General features: G+C 36.4%; 1 protein-coding gene across 3 annotated transcripts in view; it reads right to left on the bottom strand.

Annotated features, from left to right (window-relative positions):
• ICA1L (islet cell autoantigen 1 like) overlaps positions 1-25041 on the bottom strand; it is a 55601-nt gene that overhangs the window by 24560 nt on the left and 6000 nt on the right. For 2 of the 3 annotated variants that reach the window (XM_023733005.1, XM_004378239.2), the window contains exons 2-10: positions 20310-20478; positions 19093-19165; positions 13712-13835; positions 12173-12371; positions 9931-10056; positions 7651-7749; positions 6249-6334; positions 4649-4692; positions 2633-2707 (exon numbers count right to left, since the gene is read on the bottom strand). In XM_023733005.1, coding sequence (XP_023588773.1) covers positions 2633-2707; positions 4649-4692; positions 6249-6334; positions 7651-7749; positions 9931-10056; positions 12173-12371; positions 13712-13835; positions 19093-19165; positions 20310-20471 — 988 coding nt within the window. In that variant the 5' untranslated portion in view covers positions 20472-20478. Of the gene's footprint in view, positions 1-2632; positions 2708-4648; positions 4693-6248; positions 6335-7650; positions 7750-9885; positions 10057-12172; positions 12372-13711; positions 13836-19092; positions 19166-20309; positions 20479-25041 lie in introns of those variants that run through there. The other variant, XR_002824419.1, reaches the window with a different exon arrangement.

The raw sequence follows: 25041 nt of genomic DNA on the forward strand, positions 1-25041 counted from the left end.
AAACACTACCCAATTCATTCTATAAGGCTAGTATTACCCTGATACCAAAAAACAGACAAGCACGCTGCAAGAAAGCTCCAGACCAGGGGCGGATTAACCAGTAAGCACGGTATGGAGCACCAGCTTACAGTAAGCAAGGTACCACAGGCTCAACTGTGCTTACTTACAAATCTGTAGTGCATAATTTCACCTGGGTTTCACCATATCCAAAACCCAGGTGAAACTGGGTACTACAGATTAGTAAGTAAGCATAATTAAGCCCATGGTACCTCGCTTATTGGGTAATCCATCCCTGCTCCAGACCAATAATCTCTTGTGAATATGGGCACAAAGATCCTCAACAAAATACCAGGAAACTGAATCCAACAACAAAGGATTATACACCATGACCAAATGGGATTTATCCCAAGAATGTAAGGTTGGTTCAACATCTGAAAATCAATGTAAGAAACCATATTAATAGGATAAAAAACAAAAATCACATGATCATCTTAATATATGCAGAAAAAGCATTTGAAAAATCCAACACCTTTTCATGATAAAAAGACTCAACAAACTAGGAACAGAAGGGAACTCCCTCAATCTGATAAAGGGCATCTACAAAAAACCCACAGTACTTAATGGTGAAAGGGTAGATGCTTCCCCCCTAAAGTCAGGAACAAGAGAAGGATGTCTTTCTACCTTGGTGAGTAGCGTCTGGGGTCTTAAAAGCCTGTGAGCAGCCATCTAAGATACTCCACTGGTCTCACCCCTTCAGGAGCAAGGGAGAATGAAGGAAATAAGATATAAGGAAAAGATTAGTCTAAAGGACTAATGGACCACAACTACCACAGCCTCCACCAGACTGAGTCCAGTACATAGATGGTGCCTGGCTACCACCACTGACTGCTCTGACAGAGATCACAACAGAAGGTCCCAGACAGAGCTGGAGAAAAATGTAGATCAAAATTCTAACTCACAAAAAAAGACCAGACTTATTGGCCTGACAGAGACTGGAGAAACCCCGAGAGTATGACCCCCGGATACCTTTCAGCTCAGTAATGAAGTCACTCCCAAGGTTCACCATTCAGCCGAAGATTAGAGATTAGACAGCCCCATAAAACAAAACAAGACTAACGGGGCACAACAGTCCAGGGAGAAGGACTAGACGGCAGGAGGGGACAGGAAAGCTGGTAATAGGGAACCCAAGGTTGAGAACGGACAGTGTTGACTTATCATGGTGTTGTTAACCATTGTCATAAAACAATATGTGTACTGTTTAATGAGAAACTACTTGTTCTGTAAACCTTCATCTAAAGTACAATAAAAAAAGAAAGAAACAATTCAAAATAAAAAAAAAAAAACAATGTCTGCTCTTACCATTTCTATTCAACATTGTAGTGGAGGTTCTAGCTAGGGCAATTAGACAAGAAATAAATAAACAACATACAGATTGGAAAAGAAGATATAAAACTACCTTTATTTGCAGATGATTTGATTTTGCATATAGAAAATCCTAAGAAATCCACTTAAAAACTACTGGAAAAAACAAGTTCAGCAAGGTTGCAGAATACAAGATCAATATATAAAAATTAATTGTACTTCTATACACTTGCAATGAACAATCCAAAAATGAAATTAAGAAAACAATTACATTTATAACTGCATCAAAAGGAATAAAATACTTAGGAATAAATATGACAAAAGAAGTGCAACTTACATTCTGAAAATGACAAAATATTGTTAAAGAGATTAAAGAATATCTAAATAAATGAAAAAATATCCCATGTTCATGAATCAGAAGATTTAATAAATGTTAAGATGGCAACACTCTCCAGATCTACAGATTCAATACTATCCCTATCTGAATCCTAGCTGATTTCTTTGTAGAAATTGACTGGCTGGTTCTAAAATTCATGTGGAACTGCAAAGGAACAAGTACAGCCAAAACAATTTTGGAAAGGAAGAACAAAGTTGGAGGTCTCACACTTTCTGATTTTAAACTTAACACAAACCAGTGGTATTCAAGACAGTATGATACTGGCATAAGGATACACACATAGATCAATGGAATAGAATTGAGGGTCAAGAAATAACACCAAGTGTCTATGGTCAACTGATTTTCAACCAGGGTGGCAAGACCATTTAATGCTTGAGGAAGATATTCAAGGTAGTTTTTAACGCTAGAAAGTAAAGTTGATGTAGTCTTGCTACCTCATTTTACAGATAAGGAAATCACAATGTTGGGGGCATTCGTTGGTTTATTAAATAATTATTTTAATTTCTTTAATACTGAATGACATTTAATAATTTGCTAGTTTTTCAAAATGCTGGCTGTACAAATTGTATCCATCTGTTCAATAACTATTCACTGAGTTCCTACACTGCTGGATGGTAGAGATACTTGAGAGAGTAAGACAGACACAGTCCTAACTGTACACACAGTTATATGGACACATTCTGATTGGACCCAAACATACAAAAGAAAGAACTATTTAATCTCCATTAAGATATGTTACAAAGTAGAAGTATAAGGTTGCATCCCTGTTTAGAGACCTACATAATTTCTAATGATAAAAAAGATACTAAATAAAAATGGAAGAATTTCCAATAATAAATTATCCATATATATAGTGAAATTATAATATATTACCATTTTCAGAGTTAGAAAACAGAGGTGTTCCAGAATCTCTCATTTGAAAATGTTTCTCCTTGTGATCTTCAGTTGCTAGAAAAAAGCAGATAAAAGATAGGCTGAAAAACAAATTTAGCATGCTTATTTACTTAATTATTTATAATAATTAAGCCAAAGTACCCAACTGACCAAGTCAGATTATAAGCCATCTAGAAGGGAGATATAATAAAAGTTTAAAGAGTCACATATATATGTATATATATATAAATTAATTTTATGTAACAAATTGTTGATATAAAAAATAGCTTTATAATACTGCTGAATACTGACAGTAGTTGGTATATCTATGTCCCTTTGAATGTGAAAAGTTCCAAAACTATTCCTTCCCTGGTGGACCTACTCTTACTCTATACTCTGTGAAGGCTATTTTATATTTTGTTCTGTCTGAACTCCATGCCTCTGACACAACGGATGTTCATGTTATGTGGAATCAGTGAATGAATGGATATAGTCTACTTTTAATTCAAAGGCTGCTTTATTCTTGTAAGAGCAGTACATAGAAAGTACCTCCACATTTCTCACCTAAACTAGAGCTTGAGTAGGAGTGATTTCATATGAAGCGAAAGATCAAACAGATGTGCTAAAAGACAGCATACTCTCTTGTGATCAAATAGCACATTCTCTCTCTTTTTTTAAAATATTTTTAACATCTAAAAAATCAAACAAACAAACTAAAACTCCCACAGGCAAAACACTGCTTTTGAAAAAAATTACTTCCAAGTTTTGGGCCCATATCAAGAAAAAGATAATTATGCCCTATTCTACAATGGGAGCCAAGATAAACATAAGAACTGAAATTAATAAAACAGAAGACAAAGACACAGTAGAAAGATTTAACAAAGCAAAAAGTCTGCTGATTGAAAGAATAATAAATAAACCTTTAACAAGATCAATCAAGAAAAGAGAGGAGGCACAAATAACTGGAATTTAAAAAGTACATAGCTATCAACACAGCAGGATGGAAAAGATAAAATAATACTATGAATGGACGATGAAACTATGAAAATGTCCCTCATGTTTCTCTTGTGACTTTAAAACATGTTCTCTGTGCAGGATTATACACACACACAAGCAGCTAACCTTCTGAACATACATTTTGAAGCTATGTTAGATATACAAGTTTACGACTATTATGGCTTAAATTGCTTCTTTTATCAGTATAACTTCTATTTAGGTATATACTTAAAAATAGCTCATTTATCAGGCACCTACTATGTGCTATGTAGATTTTATTATCTCTAACACTAATGTTCCTGCAAGTAGGCACAAATCACTCATATTTCAGATGAGATAAATGAGAGATGCAGAAATGACTTGATTAAAAAGCCCAGGTTCAAACCCAGGTTTTTATGGCTCCAAAGCCTGAATTATCTTTTACCACAATGATTCAAATATGTGTTGACTGTATATATAATAAAGCGCCCTGGTGGTATAGTGGTTAAGCATCTGGCTGCCAACCAAAAGGTCGGTAGTTGGAACCCACCAGCCCATCCTCAGGAGAAAGACATGGCAGTCTGCTTCCATTAAGCTCAAAGCCTTGGAAAGCCTATGGGGCAGTTCTACTCTGTCCTACAGGGCTGTTATGAGTCCCAATCGACTTGATGGTAGTGGGTTTGGTTTTGGGTGGGAATATATATATATTTATAATAAAAAATAATTACACAATTAAAGTATGAGAAAAACTTGAAGTTTAATCACGCAACCCTATTATCTGTGCATTGGATTTTTGCAATTAAAAACACCTATCTTTGGGAAGACCAGAATTCCCTAAAGAAGATTACTGGACCCTCTAATCAGGCACTTTTAGAAAGATAACTCAAAAGTGTTTGTACAGAGGGGACCTATAAAGTGACTTACTTAACATGTCTTTTTTAGTTAAATGGATTTTAACACACTCTCCTTTAAAAAGCTGTGATAAACTATTTTGATATTTAAAATGTGATCATTTCAAAGTAATGAATTTTACCATCTTACCTGGTTCACTTCCCAAGTTTGCTTCCTCATTTAACAAAACTAATCTGAAGTAAAAATTAAAAAACGCAAAGATTTTGATTAAAATTCATTTGGGATTCATATTCAATAAACAGTTTTATGTAGTTTTAAAATTTTTTGAAAATTTGAGGAGACAGATGAAATAGTTGTCTGGTAGAGTTCCTGAAATCTATGTCTGAGAGAATTTCCTGTTTCCTCTATACATCCACACAGACTGTGAAATTAATCCTTCATCCCCTCACTCATTCAATAAACGTTTACTGAGTACCAACCAAGAGCCAGGCATCATGTTCAGCATTGTAGGCACTGTACTAAGTACTATATCATAGAAAACATCTGTCAATTTTGACAAGCTTAAAAGGAAACACCAAAGCCCTAGACTTTGGAGTTTAGTTTTCAAGCATTGAAGAGTTTTGCTCAAGGACACTTGGGAACTAAATAGAGGGAAAAAAAACTTCAGAAACAATACGGTACACTATTTTGAACAACAAAGTCATGTCTGCAAAAGAAAATACACTAGCCCAAAACATTCTCAATCAATCTTAATTTGGGATATTTACAGTGTCCATCTGATGAAATATCAAAAAGTGAGGCAAAGAAATTTAACACAGATTTAGTTATTATTCCTGGGATATTACCTCACTATTGTTAGAACTGGAAGTTGTTTTTCATTAGCCTTTAAAAACACTTAAAAAAATACAATATTTATTTTGCAATTATCACAAAAATAAACTTACAAAGCAAGTAAGTACTTGTGACTGGGAATGAAATTTCCCACGAGAGTACGCACACATGTTTTTTTAAACAGCTTAGATGGAAGACAAACTGAAGTGCCCTGGAATCTATTAGTTAACTCAAAAAGTAGCCATCATGATGCTGAAGATCCCAAGAAGATTTCTGAGTAAAACTCGTAAAATGTGAGTGAAAAATATAATAAAATTTAATAAAAATTAAATTATAATTAGACATTTTATTAAGTTAGCCAAAAATCTTTAGATTTTCCCATAGAGAAAATCCTCAAGAATATATGATTTGTCAACTGTTTTGGCCTTATATTTGGGTATATTTTTATACATATCCAGTGCAATCTGGTTAAAATGAGTATTAAGTGGTGGCTCTTAGAAGAAAACAAAGGGAAGAGGTAATAAAAGGGAAACAGGCAACTTGAAGGATGTGCAGAAACAGCCCCAGTTTTCAGATAACCAATCCCAGTCACATCTGTGCTGTTTTAGAGATAGATTTTTAACATGGGTCTTCTGGGCTGTTATCACACAGCTGCTGGCACCTGACCCTTTCTTCTCTCCAGCTGCCCCTTCTGGGAGTCACTGGGTAGAGGTACTTGTGGCTCTTCTTACAAGGGTCTGTCTCCCAAACTAGAGAGTCTGGAGTAATCACCCCAATTTGTTCTATACTCCTGTCATCTCCTTTGCCTAACATGTTAAAAATGGAAAGAAAATATATGTGAGGCTTCAAAATAAATATGTGTATTCAGTAAGTCAGAGAAGAAACAACTCTTTCCAAACATATGGTACAATGGTAGCCAAGACTTCCATAACACTATATATAACTTTTGCCTGCTCACTTATTGAGGTTTTCAGTAAGAGAATTGTTTTCTATTTGTTCTTCTTTGTGGTCTTCTGTAAGCTTGCTTGAAGTGTCTTGCAGTCGCTAAGGATAAGAAATTCAGTGTTAACTAGATGAAAAGAATCTGTTTTTCTCTCTCTGCCAAAAAAAAAAAAAAAAAAAGAGAATAAAAAATTCTAAAGAACAACAGGAAATAGGAATATTTTTGGAACTAGAGAGTGACAGATATGAGAAATGTGTATGAATGTAATTTGAATTAGCCCCATGTACTTGTTTATCCTGGCTGCCTACGAGAACCACACACACTGCGATGTGGGCTAGCCGCAGGGTTAACTCTTTGTGATATGCCTAAAGAAGACTTACGCTGTGTAGCTAACCTGCACTGCAATGCTCTAAATACAGCTAAAGATTTTCAACTTTAATTCTAAGTAGAAGTGAGACATCAAACTTGCCTAAATACATAGTATGCTATCCAGTAAGCCATTTATTATAAAAGTAAAAAAAAAAAAAAAGAAATTATTCAAGGGCATCTTTCACACTGGAAGATGCCATGTCAAAACATGATTTAAAAACCTAGACCAAAGCCCCATGAATATATAGTTGTAAGATATGAACCCATCAGAGATTTCACATCTGGCCTGAGCAAATTCACAAGCAATACTTTAAAGCTCTACTGAAAATCAGACTGCGAAGACAAAAGGTACTGAAATCTAGCCTACCAGAGCTGAAGAAATGATTAGCACAGTGTGACTCAGCTGTACAAGTCATTTGCAAAGAAGAATGACAGGAAGACATGCAAATGTTAAAAGCATTATAACCATAGCCAAACATCACCTTTCAGGTGTGCATGGTAGAGAAAGAACTGCTCTAATATGTTAGTTTCTTCGGCTGCAATCATACATAATGACCATAACTGACATAACTTTTGTATTGTGCAAACAACATGAGAATAAAAATTCTAAAGAACAATATATTCTGTGGTATCAGTGTAAAAGTAAAACAAGGATTTTTTTTTAAACTTCTAAAATTCTCAGGTAGGTAATCTGGTCACTTTTGAGAACACATGACAACTTTCCATCACTTGTTCCTCATAAGTTTTTCCTTTCCATTAACTTTTTCTTTCCTACATCCACTGCATTTTAATTTTCCTTTCACTTTCTTCCTCTTTTTCCCCCAACCCTACTAATCTCTTGAGCCTACCAATGCCAATCCTATGTATTTTCTTAGGGTTGCTAGTAGCATGTGGAATCAGGAAGTGTAGATTCTTGGCTGAGGAGTGCAGAAAAGTATTTCCCAAAGTTTTGTAAATCTGAAATTAGGCCTTATAGAAAAACAGTTTTAATCTTAGCACCCAAATGAATTGTAATACATACAACAAAAGAACATGAAAAGAAATATACCTTGAGAGCTACAAAATCATATGGGTAGGAGTCAACACATTCCCCATAGATTTGGGACATCATTCGAGCTGTTTTTTCCCAGAATCCAAGCAGTGTTCTCTGAGGAAAAAGAAATGGTCACTTGGCTCTATAATCAATGTGCATGGAAGCAGCAGTCAAGAAATCAAATGACGTATTGCACTGGGCAAATCTGCTGCAAAAGACCTCTTTAAAGTGTTAAAAAGCAAAGATGTCACTTTGAAGACTTAGGTGCGCCTGAACCAAGCCATGGTATTTTCAATTGCCTCATATGCACGCGAAAGCTGGACAGTGAATAAGGAAGACCAAAGAAGAATTGATGCCTTTGAATTACGGTGCTGGTGAATAAAATTGAATACACCATGGACTGCCAGAAGAATGAACATATCTGTCTTGGAAGAAGTACAGCCAGAATGATCCTTAGAAGTGAGGATGGCAAGACTTCATCTCACAAACTCTGGACATGGTATCAGGAGGGACCAGTTCATGGAGAAGGACATCATGCTTGGTAAACTAGAGGGTCGGTGAAAGAGGAAGACCCTCAACGAGATGGACTGACACAGTGGCTGAACAATGGGCTCAAACATAGCAATGACTGTGAGGATGGCACAAGACTGGGCAGTGTTTTGTTTTGTTGTACACAGGGTTGCTATGAGTTGGAAATGACTCGACGGCACCTAACAACAACAACAACAAGTATGTCAATTTGTCGTACTGTGGGGGCTTGCATGTTGCTGTAATGCTGGAAGCTATGCCACCAGTATTCAAATACCAGCAGGGTCACCCATGGTGGACAGGTTTCAGCTGAGATTCCAAACTAAGACAGACTAGGAAGAAGGACCTGGCGGTTACTTCTGAAAAGAATTGGGCAGTGAAAACTTTACAAATAGTATGTATAGTAGATGAATTAAAAAAAAAAAAAAAAAAGATGAATAGTTGCCAAATAACAAAAATCAGGAACTAAATTCAATTTTCCAAGTTTGTGAAACCAAAAAAATACTGTAAATAGTAATTTTGTGTAAGAACTGGCATCTGTGTCTACATGAATGTGTGCCTATGTGTATATAGCACTGGCATGCACACTTGAGCCACCTAGAAAGTAACTACAGTCAAGAGAATGAGAGTTGATGGATTAGAACACCTTCTAAGTAATCCATAGAGAAATTTTAAAAGCATGAAAATAGCAATCTCTATAAAGACAGGAACAGATATATAGTCTTTATGTTGGCAGGCATATATAAGCATTTATTAATTTGAGAAAAACAATATTTACAATTAAACTTGGTTTTTCATCTAGAGTTCAAGAAACGCTTGACAAGAAAATTGTTCTCAGGCTAACTCAGGTAACTGGACATTTTCCTTGCTGCTTCAAGGTTCCTGTTCAAGGTGAGGGGATGTGTGCAGAGAAGAAAGGAGAATGGAACTAACAGCTACTGTGTTTCAGACACTATGCTATGCAGATGGTCATACACTATTTTTTCTCAAATGAATCCTTTCTTGATTCCTGAATTCCACAGTATTGAATTGAATTAGGTGGATTCCTTAAAAGCAGCCATGAATGTCCTTTTCTTTTTATTACAAAAATACAGTTTATTCTCCTGACTATTTTGCTGCTTACAAATATATGTCAAAACAAGTCTCCTATTTACTAGTATCTAACTTACTCATTGTATGCTATTCACGTGAGATTTGCGGTAGTAGAAACACAAGTGACATTTCTGAGGTTAAACTGGTAAGGGACAGCAACTTGGCAGAATGAAAAGAACACACGACCCAGAGTTAGAAAATAGGTTTTTAAGCCCAACATTGCCATCTGCTTTCATTCTCTTAGGTTGCACTTTCCTCATCCATAAAATGACAGTAGAACAAAACAAAAGTTTTCAAACTTTTTGGGCACAGCATCTTCGCTTCAAATGAAATTGTATGTGAAAGTTCAAAAACAAGTGGAGCAGCTCTGGGTGAACCAGGGCTAATGGGCCTTGAATCCTGCCCTCTTGCCATTCCCCTCCTCAACTCTATATGGCCCCTCAATTTCCCTCAATGAACCCCTAGGATGATAAAGGGGCACAACTGGAAGCTACAGTAGCAATCTTTAACGTCTAGAATTTTATGATTACTCGACTGTCATAGCCTCAGTAAGTCAATTATTGCAAAGTCAAAGAAATCTGATCACTTATTTTTCGCACCCTTTAGACAACTTTTAAAAAGGAATCTCACCACTCATCTTTACTGCAAGGACATGCTGACCATGGAGTTGGGTACCTGGTAGGTAGTGAGGGAATGAGATAACATATTGCAGCGACTAGCTCCAAGTAAATCCACTTTCTGGCAAACATCCATCTTTAACTTGTCAAAAGAAGCTTTGCTATTTCTCACTTGGATCTGTACCTGTAACCACAAAAATGTTCATTATTATTTCCGATAATACAGATATAAATACAGCATACTGGCTTATAATACATATTTTCAGACACAAGAACTGTAATAAGGAAAACAAATTCTTTTTTCCTATATTATTACTATTTTGTGATTAATGATGAAGATTTTGGCTGTTTTTAGTAATTGTAGGAGATCTTTTCCAGCAGATATCTCTATGCTAAGATAGTATGAAATAGTAAGTGGAAAGTATATAATTAAGAAGAAAATACTTATTTTAAATAAAAAGCAACATCCAAAACTACTCATAAATAGTATAATATTAGCTAAGAGTAGAAGAATAAATCCAGAGGGGACATAAGTTAAAATGTTGAGAAGAAATAATAACACTTCTGAATAGTGCAGGTATACTTATACATTTAAATACAGTTCTATTTCTTAGATATATGGTAAATCATGTTCCGCTGCTATTCATAAGGTTTTCACTGGCTAATTCTTTTCAGAATTAGACTGCAGGTTATTCTTCCTAGTCTGTCTTAGTGTGGAAGCTCAGCTGAAACCTGTCCACCATGGGTGACCCTGCTGGTATCTGAATACCAGTGGCATGGCTTCCAGCATCACAGCAACATGCAAGCCCCTACAGTACGACAAACTGACAGACACAGCATGCTTGGTAAAGCAGAGGGTCAGCGAAAAAAAGGGAGACCCTCAACGAGATGGACTGACACAGTGTCGGCAACAATGGGCTCAAGCATAACAATGATTGTGAGCATGGCACAGGACCGGGCAGTGTTTCGTTCTGTGGTACATGGGGTTGCTATGAGTCGGAACCGACTTGATGGTACCTAACAACAACAACAACATGGTAAATCATGTGTTAATACTCGACTTTTAAATATTCTCATTCATTCATTATAAACAAATGTTTATAAGGTATCTACTATGTGCCAGGCACTGTTCTAGGCACTGGGGTTATTGTGGTGGACAAGACAATGTTCTTCCCTATAGTCCCCAAGTGGAAGAGGCACAAGAAAAAAGTATTAAACAGAAATATAAGAAAATTTCATGTTGCAAAGATTAAAAAAACAAGTGACTGGAAATGGAATGACTACTTTTGATAAGATGATCAGGGAAGCCCTTGGTAAGCTTGTGCATGACATTTGAACTGAGATAGAAAGATTATGAGAGAGCCAAGCTGAGACCATGGAGACAGCATTCCAGGTGTGGGGAAGAGCAAGGACAAAGGTCCTGATAGGGAAAGAGCTTATCGAGATTACAGACATGAAGGAATATGGTAGGGTTTGATCATATCGAGCAAGTGCAAGATGAGGCTGCAGAGGGATCAGGGATAGACCGTGCAGGGCTTCTGAGGTCCAGATACGGGGTTTGGATTATATTCTAATTGTCAAGGATTGTAAAGGGGATGGAATACAGAGGTTGCTGTGGCCTGAGGTAGGTGTCCACCTACCTCACAGAGCTTTGGGGAGTAATCAATGAAGTAAGCCGCTTAGAACGGCCAGCACAGAGTAAAGGCTCCATCAATATTAAGTATCATTATTTTTATTATAGGTACTCTAAATATTTATGAATTGAAGGAGTGAATGAATTTAATTATTCATGTATGGTAAATTTAGGGGATATAATTTATAATAAGTTGTTTATTTAGCAAAAACATATATCCATACATAGAGATCTGCTTTAAAAGTTTGTGGTCAAACTTTGTATTGTGGCAGAATAAAAAATTCGATAATTTCAATTTTTTCTTATAGTTAATAATTATCTTACATAAAATTTTACTTAAGTTAAAATTTTTTTTCCTCAGTAATAAACTATTTTCTTCCTGCAAACAAATCTAAAATTCCAGGTAAGCAACATTTTAAGAGTAGTTAGATTTATCAGGGAAAGGATAAAAAGAGATTAATAAAAGAGGTTGATGGGGGTGGGGAAAAGGGTAAAAACGTGTGACAACATTTTGTCCTTCAACCAAAGGTCTTAAAGCATCCAAGAATTTATAATCTAACACATATTTTCCAAAAATAGTCTGCCATTTTAGGATCTTGATTAAATTACTCTTTGACAGGTCCAGTGATTTATGTATCAAGAAAAGGAACAGAATATATTTTCTTACTTTTCTGAATTTTTCCATTTGTTTTAAGGTGTCTGGGTCCAGTTCTTGGGATACATCTTTCATCCACAGCAGAGCTCCTCTGTATTCTGTGCGTGCCTGTTCCATCCGATTAATTGTCATCAAGGTATCAGATACTGCCCTTTGACTGAATGTTGCTACTTCTTGTTTAAGTCGAGACAGGGGAGTATACAGGGCTAATCTAATGGCAGAGAGATAAAAATCAGAAGGATATACATCTCATAAACAAAACAAAGCTATAAAATGGCCATAAAGCATTATTTGCTGTCGAGTCTATAAACAGAAAATTATTAAAATACCTGAGGAACTTTAAAAAGAAAATAAGGATCATATAGCCAACTTTAAATTGTTAATAGAAATTTGTTTATATCTCCTCTTCTCCTTATTTTAAGAAATACATAATTTTTGCAAACTCTGAATGTCAATTCATGTACAAATAACCTGCCAAATAAATATGCCATTCAGAAAGGATTTCCTTGGGTAATAAAGACCCTCCAGTCATAAAGCATAATCCTATAAACAGGTCGTCTTTCATTTTACAATTAGGGACAGCCTGGGTATAGAAGGAGCCCTGGTGGTGCAGTGGTTAAGAGCTCGGCTGCTAACCAAAAGGTTGGCAGTTTGAATCCACCATCCGCTCCTTGGAAACCCTGTGGGGCAGTTCTACTCTGTCTTGTAGGGTCGCTATGAGTTGGAATCAACTTGACAGCAATGGATTTGGGGTTTTTTTTGGGTGTAGAAGAGCAAAGAAAATGCTAGGAGAACTAATGAGAAATGAGTTCTTAGCAGCTGAGAACAAGAAAAGAGGGATTTCTTATTTCATATATATTTAACACAATTAAAAACAAAAGAAACACAAGTTAAATCCAACTAGTCTGCTCTGCTTTTGACTCAGTGTCATTGGAAGGCCCTGTACTGAGTATTTTTCTGTCTCTCCCTTCAAGATGGACTTTTGCACTGATGTGGTATTTCGGAATGAAGCCACTTAAGTTGGACACTGGCATTAACAGTCTGATAGGCCTATTTTTTTTCTGAAAACAAGATGATTTTGGCTATATTTAGTAGTTGTAGGAGATACTTTACAGCAGGTATTTTTATGCTAAAAAATTGTAAAATCATAAATGGAAAGTATGTAAGAAAAAAAAAGTCTCCCATTAAAAAAAAAAGTTCCAAGCAACTCATGGATAGCATAGTATCAAGGAACAGTGAAAGAATACAATGAAAATATATATACTTAAATGTTAATAGTTCTGTGACTTGGTTACATAAAACCACTAAAGCAATTTAAATAGAGGCTTAAAGGAATTAAGCAACCAGGAACTTCAAATTTTTAAACAATTATTTTAAATACAAGATGAATAATTAATGGTTAAGTATTAAACTAATTATGTATTACAATATAGTTGTCTTTTACCATCTATTTGAATGATCAGTGACCTTTACAAATATGCAAATTTAGGTACATATGTCAAAACTGTCATATTCACTACAGATTTAAGGATGATGAAAACCATGGTAAACCTTTGCTTGGCTGAAGAACAGAGTGCCTTGCCAGTGGCATCCATTATTTTGCCAGCTTGAGTGACATCCCGTTCTGCTTGAAACTTTAAAAAGAGCCCTAGCTCATTTTCTTCCTCTGATATGACTAGAAAAAAATTACAGCATAGTTAATTTTTTCATTTCATCATTTCTTTAAAATACACACACAACTAAAATTCTCACAGTATTAATTCTCTATACGTCAAAGAATTACTTGGTGGAGGAAGAAGAAAGACTTATTTTTTAAATGCAAATACCCGAGCTCTGTTTGCAAAGGTTCTGTTTTCTATGTCTGGGGTGGGGCCTGGGGCTCTACTTTTTGACAAGCACTTTAGATGGTTTTGAGGTAGTGAATCCATGGACCTCACTTTATAAAGACTGGTCTTTAGTGATAAAAAAAAAAAAAAAAAGAAACTCAAATGATTAAAAAAACACAAAACTGAATTATGCATTTTGAAACGTGCAGACGCATTCTAAGATGATTGCTGCTTAGAAAGTATTTGTTTCTTATTTAAACTTCTTAACTCATTCTTTTTTTTAAACTTTATTGTGCTTTAGGTGAAACTTTACAGCTCAAGTTAGTTTCTCACTCAAGAATTTATACAGATATTGTTTTGTGACATTGGTGACAATCCCCACAATGTGACAGCACTCTCCCCCTTTCCACCCTGGGTTCCCTGTGTCCACTCGTCCAGTTTTCCTGCCCCTTCCTGCCTTCTCATCTTGCTTTTGGGCAGGATTTGCCCATTTGGTCTTGTATATTTGACTGAACTAAAGAGCAAGTTCCTCACGTGTGTTACTGTTTGTTTTATATCCCTGTATAATCTTTGTCACAATAGTGGCTTCAGGAGTGGTTTCAGTTCTGAATTAGCAGAGTTTCTGGAGGCCATAGTCTCAGGGGTTCCTGTTAACTTATTCTTGACTCCCATTCTGGCTTCAACTTCCTATGGTCAGTATCTCAAACCCATAGATGTCCACAATTCTGCTGAGACCCTAAAAGCTGTCATCTAGTTCAGTGCTACTCAAAGTGTGGTCCACAGATCAGTGCCAGTCCAGAGACATTTGCTAGCTGGAGTCCCTGTGTGGTGCAAACAGTTAATGTGCTCAGCTACTAAACAAAAGGTTGGCTGTTGAAGTCCACCAGAGGCACCTCGGAAGAAAGGCCTGAAGATCTAGTTCTGAAAAATCAGCCACTGAAAACCCACAGAGCACAGATCTACTATGACACACATGGGGTCGCCATGAGTCGGAATCGACTCGACAGTAACTGACTTATGACAAGATAAATACGGAAACTGAAAGAGGAGCTGTTTAGAAATTTTTACCAATTTGACTATTTTATATATGTTAAGTCTAATAATAAAAATATGTGACCTTAAATTTACATGTCTTTTTTCTATTCCATTTTTCTAGTAAAGCATTTTCACTGTATTTTACAAAAAATGTCAGTTTACAACAGATTAAAAGTAAAAAACAAAACAAAAAACTGGTCATTCACCACATATAGTTTTAGAAGCACTGATCTAGTGTAAGACACACTAGACCCAATAAGACTAACAAGGGGACAAGCACATGAAGTGTTCAAACTGTAAAGTTAAAGTGAAAAAAAAAAAAAAGATAACACGTCATGCTTAATTTCACCCTAATTTACTGATACAAAAATTGAAGTTAAAAACTGCAAGGGAAGTCCCCGGGTACCTTTTAGGGAGCAAGAGAACTCAGGTCTTCTCACTTGCTGTCTCCCCACTCCCACAGCTTCTCTGTCATGCCTACAAGAGTGACCCCAGGAAAGGGTGATGGCATTATGAGGGGGTGTCTACACATTCTGTAGTATTATCTTTAATAAAACCATGTACTGCATTATCAACAATCTGACTTAATCTAGAGTGGATGGAATTTGGGGATTCACATTAATATTCTGATTACTACTTGAGAGACGGAGCCTTGGCGGCACAGTGGTTAAGAGTTCAGCTGCTAACCAAAAGGTTGGCAGTTCGAATCCACCAGCCATTCCTTAGAAACCCCGTGGGGCAGTTCTACTTTGTCCTGCAGGGTCGCTATGAGTTGGAATCGACTTGACAGCAACAGGCCATCATCATCACTTGAGAGATGCACAGATTATACATTTCCTTTGAATCATAACTTCATAAAACACATCTCAATGAAAATTACTAGAAAAAAATTAATTTGTATATGATTCAGAAAGCCCTATGAAAACTTGGAACACTTCATTATGACCAAGTATCAACTGAATATGAATCATCATTGAGCCTTACTCCTTTCGGTGCAGAAAGGGTAGGAGATGAGGCTGAATCTGTGCTGATGCTCTGTTAGGATCTGCCTGCCAAAAACGACAGAGGTCCCACCCCATGTGTTCTTCATCCACTCAGGTGATTCCCATTAAGGTTTATAGTGCGGGGCTACTCTATGTCATTTGTCTGATGTTATTCCCAACAGAAGATGTATTAACAGAATATGCTTCGAGAAATCACATATTTATACATAATCTCAAAGAGTAAGTACACAATGAAATCTATATACGTGTATCTCTCTCTCGTCCTGAAATGCTCCGAAAGATCTAGTGATTTCAGGGCAAGATGCAGGACACACAAATTTGCCAATGTTTCTATTCCATTCTCTCACAGCAGTCCCTTGGTCCAGTGAATGTGACTGATGGTTTTACTTCTTGGTAAAATATTTAAGGTCTTTAGAAACCTAAAGGAGCCCTGGTGGCTGCTAACCCAAAAGTGGGCAGTTCGAACCCACGAGCCATTCCGTGGGAGAAAGATGTGGCAGTCTGCTCCTGTAAAGATTACAGCCTTGGAAAACCAATAGGGCAGTTCTACTCTGTCCTATAGGGTCGCTATAAGTCAAATTCCCAATTGCAAATTTTCTGCCCACGTAGGCTATTTTTAGTTTTACCTCAATTATCATCTATAGAGTTGCCTTTACCAATTACTCTAATCCATAATTATTTTTCACTCCTAGGGATTCAGAGTTATGTGTGTATAACTATTCTAAACTCAATTATACTATTTTGTGTCATCTCTTATTATGTTACAAAATGCTGTTTCCCCAATTATTTCCTTGGGAAAAGCACAGAGGCTTGCACATAGCAGGTATTCAAAAATACTTGAGTAATCATGCTATTGGATTTCTTGCTTTAATGGGACAATATATGAGCTCTGATTATAAAGTGATGAGATTAATTTACATAGCTCCACAAGAAACTCATTTATTTATTAAGCAAATATTTACTGAGTACTGACTACATACATGATAGACATTATTTCTAGGCTTTGGGTACACAGAATTAAATAAAACAGAATCCTGTCCTTAAAGAGAGCATATTCTAACTTAGACATTGGTACTGAACTACTGGACTTGAAGGGTAATGACCACAGTCTCTGAGGACATCTAGGCCAAACGGCAAAACATAGTTCATAAAGATAATGTTCTACATCCTAGCCTGGTGAGTAGCGTCTGGGGTCTTAAAAGCTTGCGAGTGGCCATCTAAGATGCAACTACTGGTCTCTTCCTACCTGAAGCAAAGGAGAACGAAGAAAACTGAAGACTCAAGGGAGCAATTAGTCCAAAGGGCTAATGGTCTACGTGAACCACAGCCTCCTCTAACCTGAGACCAGAAGAACTTAATGGTACCTGGCTACCACTACCGACCACTTTGACCGGGATCACAATAGAAGGTCCCGGTTAGAACAGGTAAAAAATGTAGAACAAAATTCAAATTAAAAAAAAAAAAAAAAGACTAGACTTACTGGTCTGAAAGAGACTGGAGGAACCCCCAAGACTACTGCTCTAAGACAGCCTTCTAACTTGAAACTGAAGACACTTCTGAAGTCCACCTTTTAGCCAACTAATAGGGCTATAAAATAAACAATGACACCCATGAAGAATGTGCTCCTTAGAGCAATCAACTATATGAGACCAAAAGGGCAACATGTGCCCCAAACCAAAGATGATAAAGGCATGGAGGGACAGGGAAACCAGACTAATGGAAATGAGGAACCCAGGGAAGAAATCAGGAGAGTGCTGACACATTGCAGGGACTGCAACCAATGTTACAGAACAATCTGTATAAGGATCATTAATTGGAAAACTAATTTGCTATGTAAACTTTTACCTAAAGCACAATAAAATGTTAAAAAAAAAAGAAGATAGATGGAGAGATAGAGATAAACATATATATTTTAAATGGATGAAAACAGTAATATGCAAATAAAAAGAGAGCATGTTCTAGCGGTGGAAAGAAAAACAATAGATAAAATACATAGAATGTTGAATATTGTTAAGTGCTACTGTTATGACAGGAGTTAAGACTGAAAGGAGCATTGCACTGTAGATACGGGGTCAAGAAAGGCCCCACTAAAAAGATGACATTTGACCAAATACCTAAAGGAAGTTAGGGAGTCCACTGTACAGTATCTTGGGGTGGAAAATGCCCGCTGTGGAGGAGACCAATGTGGCTGAAGAGGACAAAGTTTTAGCAGATGAGATCAGAGAGTCAACCATCATCAGAGAGGTGGCCAGGTCCAGTAGGGCCAAGCAGCCACTGTATTTAAAACAGGGAAGAGATCCAAAGGTTGAGTTTTAATCTTAAGAGGTCTATGAGAGAGAAGAACCCAGCAAAAGTAGGACACTAAGAAGGGATGACTAGCAGGAGGGAAACCAGGGAAGTGTGGCTGTATCAAGAAAGAGGGATAATCAACTATGATAAATAAGTCAAATAAGGATTGAAAATTGGCTATCGACTTTAGTTCTTCGTGACCTTGCCAAGAGCAATTCCATGGAGTGGTGGGCGTAAAAACCTGCTGGAGTGAGTATAAGAGAAAGTAGAAGAGAGGAACTGGAAACCACGCATACAGGCAATTATTTCTAGTTTTTCTATAAACAGGAACAGAAGAATGACACAGTAACTGCAAGGGCAAGTAGGGGTCAAGGGATGGACTTCTTAAATGATGGAAGCAAAGAATCAAACCAGCAGGAAAACTGAACATCAGCAAGATCAATCACTGAAAAAGAGGAAGATCCTCAACGAGATGGATTGACACAGTGGCTGCAACAATGGGATCAAGTATAACAACGATTGTGAGAATGGCGCAGGACCAGGCAGTGTTTCGTTCTGTTGTACACAGGGTCGCTATGAGTTGGAACCGACTCGATGGCACCTAACAACAACAACAGGGACTTTGAGAATGATCACTCTGAATATTTAATTTTGCCATAAGAAACTTCACAAAATAGTTCAATAAACTATACTTTTACATTAAATCTTTTATTTAAAAAGTGCGAACTAGTATTTGTTTTAAATGGGAATTATCCGACAGATATCTATGATTCCATACCATTGAGTCTTAGCTGATATTTTTCAACTATCTTCAGAAGTTCAGTGCATGTCTCTTGAATGGAGTGAAAAACCTTGAAATATAAATTTTATTAGAACAATTTTAAGAACCATAAGTAAATATATTTGTTATAAGCACTTCAAAGGTAGACATTTTCTTATAGGTATTATGTCTATATTCTTTGACTATGAGTACTTCGGTTGTTTGACTTCTGATATAGAAAACACATTTAGATTTCCCCTATGAGGGGGATTCCTAAGGAATACTTCTCAACACAAATAATTAGATTTTGTTAATTTGTCATCTATTTCCATATTTGTTATGGCAATGGCTGAAGTTCACTCTTTACAAAATGAAGAAAACATTTAGTAGATGAAGACCTATTTAATTGGACCTATTTTTTTTTTAAGAATTCCAACAGAATGATTATATTCCAAGCATAAAAGAACCCCTGCTTAGAAGTATTTGTAAGAGTTACCTTAAATTAGTGTATGTACATAAAACTAGTAAAACTGCATTTAAAAATCCAGGCTTTTTCATTTTAATTACTTAAATTACATGAGAGTTCCCTCTAGGTAGTTTAATTACTTCAAAGTATAAAACATAAAAAAAAGTATAAAACATTTATAGGCTTAAAGTAGTTTCATGGCCATTACTGCATGTACTTAAAAACAGAGCCAGAAAAGTCATTATGAAGTTTCTATCCCTTAATCTTAGAAACAAAAACTCTAATTTATGAAATCCTCATTTATTATTTGATTTCGATGAGGTATAAGACCTCACATCAAAGCACTGCAAAATATTATGACATGATATATAATGAATATATGGTCCCAAGCAGGAATATAAAAGATTTGTTAACATGTAGCTTAAAACTATAATACATAAGTCATAGAAATTACTTAGCTCATGATTTATCGAATGTAGCGAATACCAGCTCTACCAACTCTCAATTTGTGGGAATGACCTTCTAGACCTTCTATCCAGAAGAACTGATTGACAGCCAGATACAACTAAACATTCTGTTAACAAATTTGTATTTATCCCCATAAGTTCTTCAGTGTGAAAGCCTGCTATATAGTTTCCCTTGTAGTCCCACATAATAACCAATTATACGCAATATATACAGGGTCGCTATGAGTCAGAATCAACTTGATGGCAGTGGGTTTGGTTTTGTGGTTTTTACATGCACCGAACAACAAAATCCTTACATTTACCTCAAGTTTAGCATCCAGTTCAGCATCAGATGCCACAACATGCTCATCCTCTTTTTTTCCTGTTGCTTTGATGAAGACTTGTTTAGTTTTCCAGTATTTCTTTTGCATTCTGCTGACTACTGACTGGTTATCTTCTGATCTGGGTTGCCCAAAGGAATTCATGAAGTGACTACAAGGAACAGACTAAAATTAAACTTCTTCAACAATATTTTCAGTACGAAGTATCTATTTAGTCAATGTTTAATCTGACAAACTGAAAAAGATACTAGATTATTAATGTTAACAGGCAAACATGTTAATGCTCGCTTTATATGATCTGGATTTATGTTATAATTACAACTTGTACTTTAAGAAACAGGAAAAAAAATAAATGATACTGTCTTAGTTATCTAGTGTTGCTATAACACAAATACGACAAGTAGATGGCTTTAACAAACAGAAATTTATTTTCTCACAGTCTATAGGCTATAAATCCAAATTCAGGGCGCCAGCTCCAGGGGAAGGCTCTCTGTCTCTCTGTCGGCTCTGGAGGAAGGTCTTGGTCATCAATCTTCCCTTGGTCTAGGAGCTTCTCTGTGCGGAACCCCTGGTCCAAAGGATGCGCTCTGCTCCTGGCGCTGCTTTGCTGGTGGTATGAGGTCCCCATGTGTCTCTGCTCACTTCTCTCTTTTATATCTCAAAAGGGACTGGCTTAAGACACAATCTAACCTTACAGATCTCATCAACGTAACTGCCGCTAATCCATCTCATTAACATCATAGTGATAGGATTTACAACACATGGGAAAATCACATCAGATGACAAAATGGCGGACAATCGTATAATACTGTGAATCATGGCCTAGCCAAACTGACGCCCATATTTTTGGGGGACACAATTCAATCCATGGCAGATACTTATATTAACTGTGATTTATAATTTCAGAAAGAATATATGAATAGCATACAAAATAGATTATCAGAAAATAAGACTTAAAAATGTTGATGAAATCAGTAAGACCATTCAAAATATAAACAATATACTAACAGAGAGAAAAAGTGAACTAGAGAAGAAAATATTAGTTTTTTGAAAGAACGGCTGAGAAAATTGTATTTCAAATGTTCTTGATAAAGTATCAAATACTAAATTCTTATGTCAAAAAATGATATTAAAGCTAATCCCCTACAAAGCTGGGAATTCTATTCCAACTTTACCACAAATTTCAGGCCAATACCTCCCCCAGCCCTCTGCTATGCCTGGTGTCTCCAAATTGCAAAGTCTCTCATGTTATCATGATTGACTGGGATAACACATGCAAAACTGCTTTGAAAACCATAAAGTATAAGGAATTATTATAATTATTACATAAAGCATATAATTAAACACGAATTATAGAATGTAAATTTTTAAAACTATTTTTATTTAATTGACAAAATGATTTTAAAGCTCATCTCAGAGAATAACCTGGAAACAAGAGAGGAGTTGACTTCTAATTGGACGCCCTTGGAAATACACTACAAAGGTGTCAATTAAAAATGCAGATTGACCACATCTGCTTTCCCTTCCCAAATCCCCACTAAAATAACAATAAAGGAATAAAAGAAAAAAGGAATCAGTTAACTCGTAAGTATAAACGAATAAGTATTGAGACGAGCAGATGAGAGAATTCAGTAAATATTTGAAAGATGCAGAGAAAGTATAACCTAAGTAACTAACCAATTACCCAGTAGAATCTCTGAAAGACCCACCATTTGGAGGTGGAAGCAGGATTCACTGAAAGTCTGTATACATCCTGGTTGGGGCCTGAGGCCTCTCCCTAATCTGTGACACTCAATGTGAGTTGAAGAAAGGCAACAAGCAAAGCTCTGGACTTGGGCATGTAGACCCAGTAGAGGGCTGGGCCTGAAAGCAGAAAGATTAAATGAAAGTCTACATATTGATTCACTGAATGTCAAGCTCTTTTCCCCTTCTTTGGGCTCCTGTAGCAAAGCATTCACAACACAAACGCACGCACTCTCTATTCCTCAGAGAAACTAGAAGATACTTTTCTCTAGAAAAAATGTAAAGTTCCAGAGAAAGAGAGTGTCACTTGGACATTCCAAAAGGGTAGGTCCCTGCCTATTCACCCTACAGCAAAACTCACCAGTTGACAAGCTCTCCCATACACACAGTCTTCCAATCAGCTGTTAAGAGTCTTACTCTTAAATATAAATGGAGAGCCAAAGATCACAGATATCTGAGGAAATGTAACGTGAAAGACCTCCACCTCAAACCAATAAACAGAAAAAAGAAAACTGCTGATAGAAAGCAAAGACAATACAGGGAGAAAAACAAAACAAAAAACCACCCTCCAACTAATATCTTCAGGTAAGTAAAAATATTGCTTCCATGAAAAAAGAACAGAATATCACTAAGAAAGAGATAGTAATAAGAAAGAACTCTTAAAAAAATAAAAAAACAGGATGGCCAAAACAAAAAAATAAAAGGGTTGAAAAACAGAAGAAATATCTCAGAAGGTAGAATAAAAAAACATAATTAGAAACTCAGTCCAAAAAAGTCCAATACTTGACTAAAAGGTATCTATATATTGCCTAAGGGAAGAAACAATTCAGGAAATTCTCCTGTAACTGAAAGACACAAATCTCCATTACTTTCAGGAATACTAGGAATAAAAAGATCCTAAAAGTTTTAATAGAGAAAAAGTAGATCACATACAAAGCACTGGGAGTAAGAATAAGGGCAGATTTTTCAAAAGCAGCAATGCAAGCTAGAGGAGCAAAATGCAGCCCAGAAGAGCAATGAAGGGAAGGCCCAGGATGACAGCTGCAGAGGCCTATGGTGGGGGGGGGGGGGGACGGGGGAGGCCATAACTGATATTGTTTGCCCATATGGAATCGTGCACTGACAGTCATGTAGCAGAGGTGTTAGAACAACTAGGGTAGATCAACGGTACGTATCAAGAAAACTAGGTTAATGAAAAAAACAAAGCCATTAGTAATTCCAGTAAAAATGAAGGGAAAGGACATTCACAAAAGGAGGCAAGGTTATAGTGACTCAGTTGTTTCAGTATTTGATAGTTCATAGTAATGTAAACACTTACTTGATTTAATAAAATTATAATATAACTATGTTGGGACAATGGGGAGGAGAGGTGGGGACAGTGGTGGTAAAGGATAGCTAAGCCTTCATCTACTAAAAGTCAGCAGATAAGGCCTAACATTAATAAATCAAAAAGGAGCAGTATTTTTTTTTTCTTCAAGCAGCAATATAAACATATGATTTAGGGGAAACAGAAGGGTTGAAGGTAGGTGCTGCTAGAGACTGTAACTGAATACTCCTTTATACATTATGATCCTTTTAAAAGTCACAAACATGTATAACTTTGATAAAATAAGTTATTTTGAAAAACGAAACTGAATTCAAACCTTAGTAATTAAAACAACATGGTACTGGCACCTGAACAGACAGATCAGTAGAATAAATGAAAAGAAATACACAGAGACTGAAAAATACATAAGAATTTAGTATATGATCAATATATTAATTTCCTGTGTCTGCCGTAAAAAATTACCACAAATTTGATGGCTTAAAACAATAGAAATTTATTCTCTCACAGTTCTAGAGGCCAGAAGGCCAAAATCGAGGGGCTGGCAGGGCTATGTTGTCTTGAAGGCTCTAGGGGAGCATTCCTTGACTCTTCCAGCTTCTGGTGGTTGCCAGCATTCTTTGACTTGTGGCTGCATCACTTCAATCTCTGCCTCTGTCTTAACATCCCATTCTCCTCTGTGTGTTTAACCTCCCTCTGCCCGTCTTATAAGGACACTTGTGATGCCTCTGAGGGCTCTCCTGAATAATACAGGGTAATCGCCTCATCTCAAAATTCTTCATTTAACCACATCTGTAAAAATTTTACCATATAAGGTAACATTCACAGGTTCCAGGAATTAGGACCTAGTATCTTTGGAGGCCATCATTCGGTCAGTTACAATCAATGAGGCATTTCAAATCAGTGGAAAAGGGATATATTCAATAAATGATGCTGAGACAAAAAATGGTTAAAGATTTAAATGTTAAAACCCTATAATAATACTGTATAAAATATACCATTGCAACAAACGTTTCACAAAATTTAATACTCAGCTATGTTAAAAAAAATAAAACTCTCAGCAAACTAGAAATGAAAACATCTGCAAAAAACTTACAGCTAACATACTTGCTCATTAGAAGCAAAGATGGCAAGACTTCATCCCACATATTTTGGACATGTTATCAGGAGGGACCGGTCCCTGAGGAAGGACATCATGCGTGGTAGATGGTCAGCGAAAAAGAGGAGGAGATGGACTGACACAGTGGCTGCAACAATGGGCTCAAGCATAACGACGACTGTGAGGATGGCGCAGGACTGGGCGGCGTTTCCTTCTGTCGTACACAGGGTCACTACGAATCGGAACTGACTCAATGGCACCTAACAACAACATCGTACTTAACTGCGGCACGTTAGGTATTTTCCTGAAAAGATTGGGAACAAGGTAAAAATGACTGCTCACACCACTTCTCTTCCACATCATACTGTAGATTCTTGCCATGGAATAAGGCAAGAAAAAGGACATAAAGATTGAGAAGAACTAAAACTGTCTTTATACAGAGAAGACACGATCATGTATGTAGAAACTCCTAAAGAATCTAAAAAAACCACTAGGTTTAATGAGTGAATTTAGCAATGTTGCTGGATATAAAGTCAATCATAAGAGAA

This window comes from Trichechus manatus, unplaced genomic scaffold (genome assembly GCF_000243295.1).
Source record: "Trichechus manatus latirostris isolate Lorelei unplaced genomic scaffold, TriManLat1.0 scaffold00056, whole genome shotgun sequence".
Classification (NCBI taxonomy): Eukaryota; Metazoa; Chordata; class Mammalia; order Sirenia; family Trichechidae; genus Trichechus; species Trichechus manatus.